General features: G+C 45.5%; 1 protein-coding gene across 8 annotated transcripts in view; it reads left to right on the top strand.

Moving 5' to 3' along the window:
- LOC146646335 (AT-rich interactive domain-containing protein 1B-like) overlaps nucleotides 1-18,179 on the top strand; it is a 162,647-nt gene that overhangs the window by 33,880 nt on the left and 110,588 nt on the right. For 6 of the 8 annotated variants that reach the window (XM_085391334.1, XM_085391333.1, XM_085391332.1 and 3 more), the window contains exon 3: nucleotides 8,758-8,931. In XM_085391334.1, coding sequence (XP_085247460.1) covers nucleotides 8,758-8,931 — 174 coding nt within the window. The remainder of the gene's footprint in view (nucleotides 1-8,757; nucleotides 8,932-18,179) is intronic. The other 2 variants (XM_085391335.1, XM_085391331.1) reach the window with 1 other exon arrangement.

The following is an 18,179-nucleotide window of genomic DNA, read 5'->3' as shown; positions in this document are numbered from 1 at the left end:
AATGATTGATCTGAAAGACGTTTCGGGGCTATTTTGCGCTCAGTTGTGATGTTTACATGTGTCGTGAGCCTTCTTTTCTTGGTAATTTCATGATGATTATTTTCTATCTGTCAGGACGGAGTCGAGTTTGAGTCTGAGCTGGTGTTATTTGGCGTTCCTTCTGAATTTCCAGTATAATCATTGAGAAATTCTGTGTCAAGACATCGCACCGATCTGCTTTTTATTTTGGGATAACTGGCTGCACCTCCCTCATTATCAGCACTTGAATCCTTTTCACTTCACCCGCTCTTCGCCCTCCTCCTCCTCCTCCCTCGCTTATTTAGGTCCATGTTTGACCCTCGCTGAATCACATTTGCTTTTTTCTCACTGCCTCTTTCTCAATTTCCCCTCGCGTTTCTGTCTGTCTTGGCGTCAGATTGGGGTCAGGAGTTTAGTAGGTGAAAAACATTTGGAGCCGGTGGCGCAGGGCCCAGAGCCTCTCGCAAAAAAAAAGAAAAAATGAAATAAATAAACGGCTGTTCACACACACATTACGGAGAGCATTAACCTCACCTGCTCTGCCTCTCCAAATGTCTCCATTACCACTCTGTCTAGAACAACAGAGCCACTGCTAGTCAGCCAGCAATAAAACGCCAGCGACGAGCGCTCCCTTTGTGCATGTTTTTTTTCCCCCATCAATTGATGCGAGCAGAAACTGAGAATTAGAGAGAGGGAAAAATAAAGAGGGGCAGAGAGCAGCCTTCAGAAAAGGATCCAAGATGGAAATATAAAAAAGCTCGCCGTGCGTCTATCAGTTGATGGCTACACTGTCTGCTCGCGTTCTCTCGCCCGTCAGAGCGATTTGATGCTATCAGCGGGTCAAGAAGTCACACTCCTTCAAAAGACGGGCTTATGTTTTCATTTGGGAAGAGAAAAATCTTGCACTATATGAAGTGCACTGTGCAGAAAAATGCCGGCGAATTCACGTGCCTTTTTTAAAATGAATTTATTTTTTCTCCCCCGGCACCCGAGGAATGAGCTTAGGTGTCAAGGGCCTCCCAGTGTTTGAGGAGGGGGAGGAGCCAAAGACAGAGATCAAAGAGAAGTATGGAGAGAGAGAGATGGAGAGCGGCGTCACCTTGGGGGGAGAGAGATAGGAGAGCGATGACGAGAGCCGTGATGCGTCCCCTCTTCTTCTCCCTTATGTTTAATCATGAGCCCGTTGGTGCTGATCCTCGCCTCCGACACTTTGCATTTCATTAAGGGACTCACCTTCGTTTGCAATTCACCGCTGGATGTGGTATTGACTCCGAGTGGCTGATCTTATCACCACACAAAGCTGGAGACACCGGTTGATTTGTTTTGGTCCGGAGTGGAATAATAAGCTCCTGACGGCTGCAGCCCGGTGCTGTTCTTTGCACGTCAGCCTTTTGCATTGCAGAGATGGCAGGAGGCGATATTCACGTCCTTGTGCCGCAGCAGAACGTGTGCACGGTTACGGCGCTTTAGACGTCAGCGCATCTTGAAAATGAGAGAAAAAGTCAAATTCCCGCAAAAGATCAGAGCCGAGTTTGAGTCGAAAGCATCAGCTGCACAACATGAAACAAAAGCATCTTTAGCTCGAGCCACAGGCGGCAACGAGCCGAGCGTTTCCAAAAATGACGAGATAGAGTCAAACAATTAGGAAATGGTGATTTTTCCTAAAAGTGTAGCATTTTCTGGAGGATTTCAACAACAAATAACGGCCTCTGAATTCTAATTTGGCTTTGTGATTCTGTGTGAGCATTTAAATGATGTTGAAATGTTTTTATTTCCACGTTAGAGAAAGCAGTCCTGAGAGTTATCCTGATACCGCTGCACGTTTTCATTGTTTTGACTGACAGATCTGTCAGCACTGCCATTTCTCTCGTACCTTTTCCCCGCTGTGCTCCCTCGCTGAAATTTCCTTTGATTATCTGCCATTAAGTTCGCTTTAAGACCTGCCGACCTGCTGGAGAATGTAAATATGGAAAAGGAAATATCCAATGTTTCATTTTGCGCTGTGTTTACAAATGTCATTATTGTAATGCAGCCAGCTTTTGCATAGTCACATTCAGTCTTTGAATGATGCTATGATTAACCAGCGTGACTGTAATTCAGCTGTGAAAAGGCCGTCGATCGTTAGAAGGTGCCAAGCATGCAGATACACTGTAGCGACTCGGAGGTGTTACAGAAGGGATTTGGAGCTCCGTGGAGTCGTTAAAGAAGACTTTTGTCATTTAAAAAAGGAAAAACGATGACCGCTGGAAACGCAGTTACTGCAGTTTTCATGCGTTTTCGTAGCCGGTCAGCCAGCTCAGAGTTGCAGGGCGTCTGGAGTCGATCCCAGTCACTCACAGACACAGACCATCACTCACTGTCACACCTGTGGTCAGTTTAGAATCACCAGTCAAACGTACAGGCCTGTCTCTGGACTGTTGTATGCTCACTTCAACACCGTGCTGACCTAAAGTGTCTAAAGTAATTTAGTTTATATTTGTATTTCAGACCAAACTGGGAACATTTCCTCCATATTTTACTTTCATTTTCATTCATTTTATAACTTTGAATTTTTGCTCTTTTATTTCAGTTACCAAACAGTTTTTTTATTATTATTATAACACCTAGTTTTAGTTTATTTAGGTTAATATTATTAACTCTGTCTGGGACCAACCTTGATCAGCAGCTTTCATTATAGGATTAGGTTATGGTCAAATCAGTTTTATTGATAAATGATGTCCTGATTGGATGATGTGAGGCTGGTGCTGTGATGCATGTATAGATCGGAGGCCTCAGAGGGACAGCAGCCTGTTTGGTGACTATTCAGAATATTTATGCTGAATCCACTTGATTTTTTAGTTGGTGGACACAATGCGTCATGCAGAGGAAATTAAGGAGTTTTTCATCCCAGAATGAAAAAATTAAAATTGGAGGCTGATGATGAAACGGCGCCAAAAACAACATTAAATATTTGGAAAACTGTTTTTTTTTTTTGTGGTATTTTTTATAGTTAAACTAATGTGATAAAGCATTTTCATACACTGATAGCATACTGGTGATACTTCACGTTTGCTCTTTGGTCACTTTATGATGATAGCAGCGCCTCGTTGAGCTGCCGCCCTGTCCAGCCTGTTGACTTCTTGCTGCTGTGCATCACATCCATCCTTAAAGCGTGCGCAGGCCTCGTATCCAGAGCTGTTCTTGTATCTGCCGTCTTGCTGCCCTTCCTCTCTCATACGGTTTTATCTTTATTGCTATTTTGCATTATCCCTATCCCTGCTCTCAGGCTCATCTTCCTTCCTGTGCTTTACTTTTTCTCTCCACATATCTGTGCGTCTGCATCGCTTTCTCTATCTGTCCCTCTCCGTCTTTATCACGTGAACCATCGCTTTATCTGTGGCTTTAAGTATGGCAGAGTGTAACACCCGTCCTCTATCTCCCCTCCGACTATCTATCCATCTCTGTCTCTAAACATCTTCCTTTGCCACTTTGTATCTGCTTTTTTTTCTTGCCGTTTCAGCCTCTGGTTCAGTCTTTTGTCAGCTCATCGAACTTCCCGCTTCTTGCAACACTTTTTAACTTTTCCATTTTAAGCAGCAGCTTCTTGGCCGACGAGCACAATGGCACGTGAATGTTAATGGCGAGCCTGTGATGTGCGGGCCTGTCAGGCCTGTCAGTGCGTGCGTATGAGTGCGTTTAGGGGTTGGGGTGGTGGCACCGCTTAGCGCTCTGGTTGGCTGAGTCCATCTGTCACTCAAAAATGGGCAACCTGTGGTCCCGGCCAGCAGCCACCCGTAGCGGCGCTTTGACAGTGTTATGAAAATTCCTGTCTATTGCTCATTGGCCCAATTGAATTACAAGCAGCGCCTTGTTCCGTGCAAGGTTTTTAAACGGCTGATTTAAGGCACATGCACATGTGCACGTACACACACACACACACACACACAGCCGCCTTGAATGAGGGTTAGCGCAGCTATTTATTCCCACCATTTGCAGAGCAGGAAGATATTGTCTGCCTTTTCATACGAGTCTTGTTTTGATAGATTTTTGATTGAGTTATTCTCAGTGTTTGCGCTCGTGTTTGTGTCTTTGTATCTTAATATGCCGCCAAGGCTTTTGTTTTCATCACACTGTTTCTGCAGTTTATGGTGAATTATTTGCTTCACAGGACGTCTATTCTGCGTCATTTCTCCCTACAGCACTTCACATCTGTTGTCATTTCATTACAGACATTTATTTGACACTGTGTGCCTGCCAAGACTCTGGATAAAGCACACTGTTATTTTGTCGGCTTCCACACACCTGAGTGGAGGGAAAAGGCAGAAAATGGTCTTATTTTCTACTTCCAGCAGTTATTTTTATTGTTGCAACCGGCAGCACAGAGAGTCTGTTTATCACCGAGCATATTCTCAGTCAAAGAGAATCAGGTTTCAGACAGCTGGTGTGTACTCAGCAGGTACAGTACATTCATACAGTCGAGCCCAGCAATCAAACAGAAGCTGCATTTGAATGACTCTCTCTTCCCTCCCAAAGCCACAGTGACAGGTTGCTACTTGTTAGACCTCCAGTCAGCCTGCTGCCTCTGTGTACTCATTTGACTGACTGTCGGCATTTCTGCCTCCTTCTCGTTTGGCTCTTCTGCTGCCTTCCCCGACTGTCTGTGTACCTGCTTGTGTTTTTGGCAGCAGCTATTCTCAAATGTTCATTTAACTACAGAAAATCTGTTTTTCAGAATAACCACCTTTGATGGCCCCATCTTATCTTAATGACCTTGTAGTACCATATCACCCTATTAGAGCACTTCGCTCTCACACTGCAGGCCTACTTGTTGTTCCTAGAGTATTTAAAAGTAGAATGGGAGGCAGAGCCTTCAGTTTTCAGGCCCCTCTTCTGTGGAACCAGCTTCCAGTTTGGATTCGGGAGACAGACACTATCTCTACTTTTAAGATTAGGCTTCAAACTTTCCTTTTTGCTAAAGCATATAGTTAGGGCTGGACCAGGTGACCCTGAATCCTCCCTTAGTTATGCTGCAATAGATGTAGGCTGCCGGGGATTCCCATGATGCACTGGGTGTTTCTTCTTCATTCAGTATGTATTAGTAGACCTCTCTGCACTGAATAATACTTGTTATTTTGTCTCTATCCCATCTTCCTTCTCACCCCAACCAATCACAGCAGATGGCCCCGCCCCTCCCTCAGCCTGGTTCTGCCGGAGGTTTCTTCCTGTTAAGAGGGAGTTTTTCCTTCCCACTGTCACCAAAGTGCTTGTTCATAGGGGGTCATGTGACTGTTGGGTTTTTCTCTGTGTTTTTATTGTAGGGTCTACTTTACAGTATAAAGCACCTTCAGGTGACTGTTGTTGTGATTTGGCGCTGTATAAATAAAATAAAATTGAATTGATGGCGCTATAAACTCCTTGGCTGTACATTTAAACAGTGGGCTGATGTAGGAGCGGCCCATGCAGACGGCAGTGCTGCTGGTTAATGGGCGATCAGCTGGGAGAGCGGTGTTGTTGAAAGTAGCACATATTCTGCATTCGGTGATGAAAGAGGATGAAGAAACTCAGCCACAGCCATCCATCCATTCACAGCAATTAAAGCCTCTTACACTTCCTGTCAATGAAAGTCCACTGCTCGCTTTGCTAATGCTTGTGATACGATGATGATGATGTTGAATGAAGCACTTCTTGTGGAGTCTAATTCAGTCTTAATTCCTCTACAGACTGTCCAAGTGGCTCGCTGTGGACAGAGTGTGTGTTTCTGTGAACCACATGATACGTATCTGAAAAACATTTGTGTTAGTATTGATGTTACGAAGGCTGCCTTAATAACTGTCACACTGTCCCAAATATTTCCAACATTGTTCAAACCTGTAAAATCTGCCACTTGTGTCGATTTGTTTCATCTATGAATCGATTGGTATCATTTCTCACACATGAATGTACGTTTGATTGTTCTGATCAGGATCGCAGGGACACCATACAGCTGACCTGAGCACATATATAACTATCTATCACATTATTAAACATCGTTCATTTACATATAAATGAAAAGAATGAATGTGCATTCATATCAATTCTTGTGCATTCTCGTGTTTTTATGAACCTGATTCCTACCTGAGAGCACCACACAGGTGATCCCACACTTTTCCACGACATCATCCGTGTCCACACTTCATAATCAGTGCAGTGGAGGACAGTGGGCTATCCAAGTACTCAGCAGTACAATAAGAGCCACACTAAAAATGAACCATCGCTTTAAAAAATAAAATGTGCAGTTATTTAATCAGTTTGTTCACAGCACACATTTTGACCAGTCCTAGCAGGAGAAGCTGTAATAGCACTAATTACATTAACAGTGGTTTTGATCCATGTAAGGGTCTCTGTGAGCACAATACAAGGCCTCTAAATGATATGCAGCCACTGTTAGTGCTGTAATCAGCCGGGTAGCCTCAGATAAAAAGGAATGCACCTCGTAAAGCCTCACAGGACTCAAACTGTAAGTGTATTTACACCCTTACAGCAGCTTCCTTCTAATAGAAAACAAAGAGAGTTAGCAGTTGTGACACTGATGGGTCCAAACTGCATTTTTATATCCAAATTCAAAGACCAGACCGAATCCGGTGTAGTTTATTATCTGCTCCTTAGCTTTCCATCCTTTGTAAGGAGGGTATTTGTAGCACTAAGAGGATCTTTTCTGGAGGTGCGAACTGAAACACGCTCTCTCTGTTGGACCTGTTTTTCTGTGATTTGTCTGTCACGCTGCCCACGTCTGTCTGCTCCTCCGTCTATCTGTCACTGTCTGTCCGTATCCGTCGGCCTGCCTGTCATCGTATTTGTCTGAGGAGGAAAGAAACCCACCCGTGGTTGTCTGGTCTCGATCTCCATGGCGACCCGATCCTGACCAATCCCGGAACAGCAGCATTCCAGTCGAGACCCACAGTGTTACGGCGGCCTGTCATCACCGATCGCGGGATAGAGTTGCTTCTGTTAAGTCGGAGTGGCTTTGATCCACAGCTAATGGCGTGTGTGACAGACAGAGGGAGAGAGTTTGTTTGTATTTCTTACTTTAGCAAATCCCTGCGAACAGACGACTGTGCATTCACTTGAGTATGTTGGAAACAGATACTGTGTGTGTGTGTGTGTGTGTGTGTGTGTGTGTGTGTGTGTGTGTGTGTGTGCAGAAAAAAGAGAAAAGAGCAAGAGATGTAACAGCATGCTCTCCCAAAAGAGTGTGTGTGTGTGTGTGTGTGTGTGTGTGTGTGTGTGTGTGTGTGTGTTTCCCCGGCTTGCAGTAATGAATCCAGTGGTGCTGTTGGCATGAGCGGGGCCATGCTATTAACCTCTCTGCCAGCTAGACTGATCTCACCCTGTCTGTCTGTCTCATCGGCCTAATGACACACTCACACACACTCGTGCGCAGAAACCTGTCCTTCCTAATCAAATTTCCACTGAAGTGAATGGTATTCCACATTGTCCAATCATCTCCATTCAGAGAGTCAAAAAGCTTCTGCCGGTGCGGCGAGAATATTTCTTTTTTTACGACCCACTCAAAGGAAGGTACTCTTCAAAAGTGTTTGAAATGTAATAATCTCAACTGTTCCTCTGCAGCCAGATCAGATTTTAATATTTTTGCACCAGCCATCAGTTTTACGAGTGGGTTTCCTCGCTCACGAGAGTCACAGTAAAACTCCAGCCTTGCTTTTAATCTGACGAGGCAGCAGTGCGGCGGTTACGTCACGGTGGAGTCCCCTCTAACGCCATCCTCTATAAATCACTGTGAGTTTGAGTTTTACTTTGCCAAGCCTGCCACAGGAGATTTAAAGGGACATTTTAAACTTTAGGACTCGGGGCGCACGGCTTCGCTCGCGCCCCAAATTACAGCCTGTGTGCGCGTTTAATGAGTTTGCGGCAGAGCTCCTGGCGGAATAAAAATAAGCCACATGACATAATGGGGAAGAAATATGACATGAAACGTGCTGTCATATTGCTTCACCCGTGGTCGTAAATGTTGTTTAATAATGTGTGTTTATGTGCATGCGTGTGTGCACGTGATGAGAAAACCCCAGCCTCCATAGGAAATCCGCAGAGGAGCGAGGAGCACCTGGCGCTGTCTGCAGTCATAACAAATGACAAGAAGGGATTAAGGCTAGATTTGTATTTGTGCCAGCTTGTTACATGCATCCCCTGTTCACATTCTCTCTCATAACCACCATGTAATGCAGCATTGGCACTTGGCATGGCTTCGCCCTCCTGAGTTAGTTTTTTTAACCGCTCTTGCTCTGGAACGCCGTGGCTCATCCGCGTGGCCCTCATTAAGGTCACGGCCTGGGACGGCGACTACAGTAATATCCGGCGCACTTCATCCCATCTGCGAGCTGTCCGAGTCGGAGTTAATGTAGAGAGCAGGATGCTTTGGCAAGGCAGAGGACATAAAGTTAGTGTTTTCTGCAGCGTGAGTTCATTAGGCAGAGCGCTGCTGGGAGGCGCGTGTCAGCCTGCTCGGAGCTAAATTAAGAGCCTCTCGCTGAGGGACAATCACATGAATTGGAAAAAAAGATAAGGGACAGTTTGTGTGGGATGCTTTTGCTTTTGGCAAATGTATGATTGACTACTGCAGTATGTTACCTGCCACCTGCTTTGATATCCTACTAATTGCACCTGCCACCCTCTCTGCATTGCTTTTAATTTAAAGTGAAAGTCTTGCTCTCAGTCCTGACCTTAATACCTCCCTTCTAACTGTCATGTGGTTGGTTGTTTCAGCAGGTGGTGCCATATGGCCAACAGGGGATGGTTGGGTACAGCCAGCAGCAGCAACAGCAGCAGCAGCAGCAAGGGGGGCAGCAGGGAACCCCTCCGTACTTCAGCCCCCCTCATCAGACTCCTCCAGGACCAACCCCGAGCTCCTACCTGCAGCCTCGGCCGCCACTGCAACAGGTACCAGCACACGGGCCCTAAACTGAGACCAGTGGTGCTTCCTGCAGGAAACAGCTGTGCACACGTTCATGTTTACATGAGGAAAAAATAAATAGTAGCCATAATTAATCAATACCACAAGGTTTCATCCAAATCTTTTTAATGTTTGAGTTGTGCTGAGATTGGAAAAAGCATCTTAACAGAGAAACCGTGTGTGTGCACATGTATTCATGTCTTTGTGGGGACCAAAAATGCTGGTCCCCACATGTTTGAAGATACAGTTGGGTTAGGATTAGGGAAAGCATTATGTCAATTAGATGTCCCACAAGATATGAAAACCCAAGTTGTGTGTGTGTATGCATGTGTGTGTTTGTGTGTGTGTGGTCCAGGCCCATTACTCTTTCGCATTATTCATGAGACATATTTTAGGTAGAGCTCACTCTCTGCGTTTTCAAATATTTAACTGTTTTCTCGAAGCACGCACACTGTGCAGAGACATTTGCATGCAATGCGTGTTTCGGAGATTGGACAATCATAGCTTATAAACACATATTGTATATTTTCAATGAGCACAGGCCTGCCAGTGCAAACCGAATTCTCAGAACAACAAACGGCCTGCTCTGCAGATATGGATCGAGGCGCGTCCTGCCAAGTTTTAGCGTGATGTTCTGTAGAAGATTTCCACTGGGAAGCTGGCTTCAAGCAGTTGTTTTTTCAGATTTGAGTGAAGTCTGCCCATGTGTTTCCCATCCACTCTGCAGCCAGAGGGATCTATCTATCAGCCCGCATGGAGTGACTCTGGCTCGCAGTGTTGCCCTGGATCATTACAGAGAGAGCAAAACAGACCAAAGGAAAGAAAATAAAACGGGACAAGATGGGAGAGATTACAGAAGAAGTGGACGGGAAAGGACAGACTGAAGAGGAGGAAAGAAGATCAGTTTGAACTGGATATGTCAGATTATGGAAACGGTGGTGCTGCGAGCCCTTCCGCAGGATCGTAGCTGATAAAGGCATTTAGTTGAATTCAGTCAGGATTGCCTAAAAAAAGAGCACTTCAGTGTGAGGTAAAAGGCTGAAGTGGCAACTAAAAAAGTACATAAAATAGCGTGCATTAATATGGATTGAGCATTTCCAGTAACATCACAGTGCAGCTACAGATATGTGGTGATGATATGCATGCAGCCAGTGCATGACTGAGCACTGCACACTGCAACACGGATCAGGATGCTTTCCCTCTATAATGATGCATGTTATCCTTCATTACAGAGAACATCCACGCAAAGAGACGTCATCCAGCACATGCACTGGATAGGCCGTTAGTAGTTGTTCAGTATCTGCACAGGCTGACTGCCGTTTGGCGGCGGCGGTTAGCTGTTATACTGTCATTTACCGAAACGTAATTAAAACTTTCTTCGGCAGACTTGAACACCGAGCGCACCGTGACAGAATGCTGAGCAAAAAGCCATCGTTGGCACAAAAGCAGGTTGTCAAAAAAGGAAATCATCAGTGTTAGCATATAGTAATTTTCATGCTGAGTGAATGTTTCAGCCAGCGCGCCTTTTGTCTCACGCTGAAAACGCTCTTACTCTTGTTTCCTCACTTAACATGCTCACACACACAGACCGTGCAGCCTGCTGAGCAAACGTTAGTCACTCTAACTGGGAGCGGCTGAGATCCATGGCCGCGTTGACATTTGGTGACAGTAATGGTGTGTTTTCATCATTGCTGATCACACGGCGGCAATTGACCCACGCTGACATTTATATACCAGGTAGTTCTGCTCGAGTCCTCCCATTGGCCAAAGCCATTTCACCTGTGCTGATAAGTCCCGTATTGGTTGCTATGCCAACTTCTGCGCTGACCGGGGAGCTGGTCTCCCTCTGTTTTTCATTGTTATGCAAGTGTGCTCCTTTAAGGGCAGGCGCACAAGCTTGTTACGGCTACATGAAAGCCTCGATACCTTCGGCAGCTTCCCACCACCTTTACCTGTAATCACGGCGCCCTTCCTGCGTGTTGAAACAACGGTGCAGCATTTAATGTTGCTTTAGCACAGCAGGCAGTGAGTCGCCACCTCCTGGTTCCTGCCTGTCTGTCACACTAAAGACCCGGCTAAATTTATTCTTTCCATCTTCTAATAAGCTCCTGGCTTGGATGCAGTTATGTTGCAGCCATTTACAGACAGACTTTACATATTATTAGGAACAAAGTGGGCCTTTAGCATGTACAGGCATACATGTGCAAGTGGCCAAACATTTCCATTATTTCAGCAGTTTGTGCCGCAGTAATTACTGAAAATTCATAATATTGATCATTAAAAAACATGACATTTTAAACATAACAAAACCAAGCAAGCGCGGTGGCATTAAGACAAAGTTAATTGGTCATCGATTGAGCGAGAGAGGATTTTCGAGAGGGAAACAAAATACCAGGAAACACCAGAATAAATTTAAAGAACAAAGAAAGGCGGTCGCCGGCTTTGATTTTGGATCCGAGAGGTAAACACGTTTGGAAAATTGAACGTACGCGGCGAGCTCGGCCAAGATTACAAATAGGTTTTGCGTGCCTTCAGCTCAGCGCTGCATCGCTTTCATTTTTCTGTTCTGAGCGAGCGTGTGGCTTCCTGTCACTTTTGTACACTGTGTCTGCGTGTACACTAATCAGCCGAGTGCGCCGCGGCAATTCGGAGCTGCGAAAAGGTCAAATGGTGACCTTTGTCTGTGATTCTGGGCTGAAATGAGACATGATGCGAGCCGCACAGAGCGGATTACACGCATACGCGCCATCGCCAGCGCACGCCAGATTAGGATGTCATTGTGGTATTGACCCCTGTTTTTTGACCCCGCATTACTCTGAGAAATCCAAGCTGAAAAGTTCTTTATTTTGTTCTTCTGGCACTCTCCGCAGTTCCTTTCCCCCACTCCACTCCCATTAACCCTAGCCAGAGGACATCCTCCAGTTGATGGAACCATTCCAGCTGTCTTTGACACAGAATTTGCTCTGCAACCGACCGCTATTAGCTGGTTTTGTAACAAATCGAAGTGAAAACGCTGCCTTTCTTTGAGTCTATTGCACTGCTGTGACCTCATCTGATTGCAAGGAGCAAAGAAGGCTAAAAAGGCATTTTGAAGACATCAAGGCTCATACAAAAAGTAAAAATATATATATATTTTCCACCAGGGAAGGAGTGCGCTTTGAAAAAATAAAAGTGCATGTGCTGGTAGATTTTGAATGGCTGTTTGAGAAAGGCAGATATTTTTAAAGCCATGATTATGAGTAACAGTGAAGTTTGTCCTTTATTTGACCCTTGTTTTTACCACATGAACTTCTCGATTGTTCCTATATGAGCGTGTCAATTTCCCTCAAATCCTGTGGGATTAATCCTCTTTAAAAAATCTAATTGTAACAAGAATTACTCCTGCTATGTGGAAAAATATTCAAAAGCCCGTTTTTCTGGAAGTAAAGTTTAAAGACGCCCTATAAATATGGCGCCAGCTCCGTTGTGAGACAAATCACTTAAAGGAGGAAACGTGTGCCCTTTCTTTCTCTTGATGGCTGTATTACGCTTGACGCACGGCAGATTAAGCGAGTGATATTTTGTTACCGTGTTACACACTCTGCCTCATAAAAACGAAAACGAGAGCGCTATAATTTCAAGAATTTGGAGATAATTTTTTATGGCGTGTTTGCTTTATTGGGTAGTATACAGCACAGTGTGACAGGATAGACTGGAGGGGGTGAAATGCAACGTTGGCCAACTGCCAGACTTAAACTCATAACGTTGTAAGGACACGGTGCAGGCTCTGATCAGCCACACTATTTAATGTTTCACTGAGGAACAGTGTGTTAAATTGATGTTTGCAGAGTAATTACATGCAACAGAATATAGGCTTGTTTAAACTCTATGCTGCATGTTCTATTCAGCAGTTTGTGGGTGACTGCTGGAGTCATCTGGATTTGACTGCTAGCCTTTGGAAAAGGAAGTGAGTGGAAAAAAAATACTACCCATCCCACTCTCTTTTGTGAAACTGATTCCAATTTCTCTGTTGACTGTTTCCCCTTCCTGCCTGAGAGTAGCCCCTGGGGAGGGATGCTTTAGTATAGATGAACTCTCAGCTGATTGGAGGAGACGCGGCCTCTTTGCAGGGACCTACATGGGAGGAAGCTGATTCATTGGGTTAGATGCTTTCTAGTGACTTGAGCACAACGGTTTTCCATCCGTGTCAGCTGTCAGAGCAAAGAAGAAAAACACGACCAGGCTTGCAGGTCTCCCTTTTAACGCACTTTCCTTCAGCTTTACCTTGAATTGGATAGTAACTGCTGCGTGTGTGCCTGCTGTGCAGCGTTGCGTCACTCATCAAAACTCTGAAAAGGTGAACAGCAAAACCTTGCGAGAGACGTGTATGCATCTGTAAAATATCAGAAGTAGCACAGAAAACTGGGAGACAGCCAGGTGGATGCAGATGTTATATTCTGACACCAAACTATATTTAAATTATATCTAAAGAACTCCCTGAGTGATTCTGCGTGTTAAGCAGTGCATTTACTTTCTTTTACCGGTTATTTTGAGCGTTGCAGAGTGTTTCTGTGTTTCCCAAAATACATTCAAAACAGGCAAGTCCAGCTTTACTGCTTCCATGGGAATTCAGAGAGTCGTAGCAGCCCGGTGCTGCTAATCCAGGTGCTGCACTGGATGAATTCGTTATCAGAGAGCGTGAGCACATCTGTAAAAGCAGACGTTTTGCCAGTTTGTTGCACTGAAGAAGTGCACATTCCAGCAAATTCCCCCCAAGGTCAGATTGTGCAACGCTCAGAGAAACTGCAAAAACCCAAGAGCGTGTTCGGGGTTAAAGTTCATGTCAGTACAATTAGAGCCTGAGCAGGTGTGACTTGTTTGGTAGGGTTGCTGGAGAAAGCAAGTTTTATCTGAAAGAACCACAAGACTGCAGGAAGAACGACGACACCAGAGTGCAGATGTTTGTCTGTGATGAGGAAACCCAGCACCTCACACCAGCTGTCAGCACGGTGCAGGAGGGATGAAGATTTGAGTGGACCATGACCTCCTCTGTATACCAAAGTGAGGCCATCAGTGTGACTAAAGCTTGGCTCAAACTGGGTCATCGACAGGACAAAGATCCCAGCACGGCAGCAAAGCTCCAACAGAACGACCAAAGAACAAAAGAGTCGAGGTTGAGAAAATAAGGACGAAGGAAATGTGTAAACATTTATTTGAAAAAGTAAAAACTGCATCTCGAGCAGAAAAACTAACCTTACAAACGCAAAGGAATCAGATTACTTTAATGCACCGTTTTGTAACACATTACACTAGATTTGCATACATGTCAAATTCCCACATACGGGTTCATCGATTGGGCCCACTTCCAGTTTGTCATTTCCTATTTCCTGTCTGTCACCTCTCTGCCCCCACCCGGCTACAGCAGCAGGCCCTTTCCCCCACCCTCCGCCACCCCCGCTTTTAATCACACCAGGTTAATTAAAAGGCCACGGTGCCTTTCTGTGGCCCCCCCGCCCCTCTGACTTTATTACCCCCTCGCTGTATACTTGCTCAGCTGCCTCACGAAACTCTTTCAATCGCACGGAAATGGGAGCTCACCTTGGTGATGGCGGAGAGGTTGAGGGGAAGGAGAGGAGGAAATGAGAGCCGTGAAGCTGTGTGTGTGTGTGTGTGTGTGTGTGTGTGTGTGTGTGTGTGTGTGTGTGTGTGTGTGTGTGTGTGTGTGTGTGTGTGTGTGTGTGTGTGTGTGTGTGAGAGAGATTCAATAGGAAGTGACAGGAAAAGGTGTGCGTGGAATGGTGTGTGGGTGGGTGGGTGTGTGGCTGGGTGGGTGGGGCACCTAAAGTTCAATGTCATTAATTGGTCACCATTTGAATATTAAGTGAAGAACTCTGTTAATTAACGGGATATTAAAAGTGCTGCTGGCTGGAAGGGGGGGCGGGCGGAGGGAGGGGTGGGGTAGGCTGCGGAAATGGAGGGCATATGGCGAGATAGAGAGGAGGAGGAGAGAGAGAGAGAGAGCGAGCGAGGCTGGGCGCAAGGTGATAAGAGGGAGAGAGAGACGTCCGTGGGTAAAGGTCTGGCAGTGGTAATTTGCGGAGAGCCGCGTTAATTGTCATAACCTTTTAAATGGCAGAGTTTATCGGAGTCCTCTAAATGTCCCCGCATATCGCCACGGCAACCCTGGGCCTGCCACACTGTGATTGGCCACCGCTGACGAGCACTTAAGCTTGATGAGTTTTCAGCACGAAACTAAATGATAAATTTGAAAATATATATTTAAAGCACATACAGTATGTCAGCTCGCGTTCTTCTGTGTACGAGCATGTGTGACAGTGCGTCCGCGTGTGTTTGAGACAATGTTTTTAATTTAGTGTGCGTGCGTGCAGGCGTGTGGTTTTTTTTCTTTTACCTCCACATTGACTGACACTCGCTAATTGCTCGGCCAGAATCCACCAATGTTTTTTTCTCCCTTTTTTTCCCTCTTTTTTTTGATTTATGTTTGTTTTTGTACAGCCGGAGCTGCAATTCAAATGCAAATGAACGAGAACAGGAGAGGTGTTTTTGGAACGGTTAGGACAATCATAATGGCTCAGAAAGAAAGGGGGCCGGTAGTTAGCGGCACAGCACCCTAGGGGCCTCATTTAGCTGCCATTTGTTAGGAAATGCCGCTACATTTGTTCCTGGATACAGACTTCACAGACAGGGAGAAAAAGAGAAAACACCAAAAAAGAATGTCACAGTCAAAGTCGAGCTCGCCAACACGATGGCGTTCCTCCGCGCTTCAGCAAAAGTCATGTGGGTGTACACCGGTTTGGGTGGATGTCCTCTTTTAAATGTGAGCCAAAGCAATTGAAGTGAATGGGCGGCCGGGGGTGGCGGTGACAGGGACTTGCAAAGACTGTATGAAGTGAAGATGGTTAAAAAGACTGGCTTTTATTTGATTAGCCTGTGTAGAGGAATAAAACATGAAAGCCCTGGCAGTGGCAGCTAGTGCTGTTAGCTGTGACATCACTCCTGGGGGAAGGCCTGTACACAAGCCGCGTGTGTGTCTGTGTTTGTATAAGTGAAACAGGAAAGCTTACTTGAGGCTGTGTGTGCACACGTGTGTGTCCGCGTGTGTGGTCCTCTCTTGTCGTCTCTTTGTGCTAAAGGTCAGGGGGATTGCTGAGATAGAATCCAATCTGAAGGACACAGCACTAGAACAGGTCCTGCTACAAATGGACCTATTAAGATAGACTTGTGAGCAGAGCGTGTGTGTTTGCATCAAGTATATAGGCGAGCGCACACACGTCGTCGCGAACGCAGCTATTTCCATTCAAATGGTCACCTTTTCCCTGATGATAATAACAGGCTGTATGTTGGAATAAACGTTCATCATTTACATGGACTGACAGTGACAAAAGCAGCAATGCATTTGAACTGCACGTGTAACAGCAGTGTCTTTCAAATATTCTAAAATGGATCAAAACATCCAAGTGTCAAGAAAATATGAAAGGCAAGAACATGATAACCGGCAGTGATTTGTCCCATTTTGTAGCACAGAGTTTGCTCTCACTGCTGATTGTTGCTTCAATTATAGTTCAGTCAGCCTGATTGGTGCGTGTGTGTGTGTGTGTGCGAACGCGGGGTGTTGAATATGGATGTCCTGCCTCCCTCCCCCACCTCCCCCGCCCCGCCTCTCCCGGGTGTGTGTTATGTTTTTTTTTTTTAAACCAACGTTTCCTTTGTTAACAGCTCAGACAAATGAATAAAAAAAATACTGTATTCAACTGTAATTACTGACATTCAAGACATTCGCGGACCAGCACGTCCTTAAACCTGAACAGCACAACAGTTTGATTGTCAGTGACTCGCAAAACAACACGAGTGCGGCTCAGTCCACGGCTGGAGGCCAGCTGGGTGATTGTGATGGTGTATAAATGACACACACAACTTTTACTCCGGGGACCAGTGAGGTGGTGGGTTTTCTCTCGTTTTGTGACTTGTTCTGTTCCGTTTATGTCTTTATTATTATTATTATAATTCATTTCTTTTTTATGTTAAGCCACAGGAACCACTTGGTTGGGTTTTATGAAGCTTCTCCCAGGTGATTTTTCTGCTGAGGGTTAGCGTGACCTTTGCATCACATGGTCTCACAGACTGACACAGTATGTGGGTGTGCATGTGGACAACAGAGATGCCCTGTCCTTGCTGTAATTTGGCTAGAGGTGGTGGCCAAATGCGTGTGTGTGTGTGTGTGTGTGTGTGTGTGTGTGTGTGTGTGTGTGTGTGTGTGTGTGTGTGTGTGTGTGCGCGTGCGTGCGTGCGTGCGTGCGTGCGTGCGTGCAGAAATAGGGCCTCTCTCCTAAAGACATGCAATTAAGCTTAATTTTTAATGAATATTAATGGCATTAGCGTCAGATTTTGTGGAGATGTGCATTTGCTAAGGTGCAGGGGAATTGGGGGGGTAACTAATTTATTTGGTAGTCATGAGCAGAGGAGACGGGAAGAAGAGAAACAGGAGGTGTGGAGGTGATGTTGATGAAAGGAATCAGAGTGGAGGAAGGGGTGGTGATGGAGACGTGTCAGTGGGATGGAAAGATGGAAGCAGGAAGAGTGACGGATGAAGCACGAAGCAAGAGGAGGGTTGCAAATATAAACAGAGAGGAGGGTAGATTCTGAGTGAAGGTTAGCAGAAAAAGTAGAAATAAATAGAATATATTAGGGGAGGAAAGCAGAGTGGAAATAAAATGCTGGTGAGAAATCATTTTCCTCCCGTATTGAGCAGGCAGGGTTGGATTTGAGCAGGACACTGTGCTGCCCCCACAGCGGGCACGGCTGGCCCCACAGCGGGCACAGCTGCACAGATGTTCACATCCATGTTATGTACAGCGTAGATTAAGTAAGCCACATATTTTCATCACGGCTCAAGAACGAATAAAAAGAAACAACGATCAAGACGGCTGTCAGTCAAAATCAGCTTCACTTAAACGCTTTGAATTTGGCTCTGCTCGCTCTCTGTTGTTTCCGCCGTGCCATCAAATAGCTTTTGCTCGCTGTCATACGAGCTTCATTGCTTTTTATTTTATTTCTTTCTTTCCCAAGACAGACAATCAAACTCATACAAGCAAAGCGAGGCAACATTTCACCTTGCTCCCTGCTGGAATAGAGAGTCGGAAAGTGTGCGGTGCAACCAACCAAAAAGGCCCGATACAACCTTCTTAAATGAGCTGTGAGCCGAAAAGAAAAGAAAGCGTAAGATGCGTGTCGTGAT

This window comes from Rhamphochromis longiceps, linkage group LG19 (genome assembly GCF_057381845.1).
Source record: "Rhamphochromis longiceps isolate RC_006_pf linkage group LG19, R_longiceps_female_GT1.1, whole genome shotgun sequence".
NCBI classification, from domain to species: Eukaryota; Metazoa; Chordata; class Actinopteri; order Cichliformes; family Cichlidae; genus Rhamphochromis; species Rhamphochromis longiceps.
Note: the sequence above shows the minus strand (reverse complement) of the source record. Positions and strands in the feature narration are given on the sequence as shown.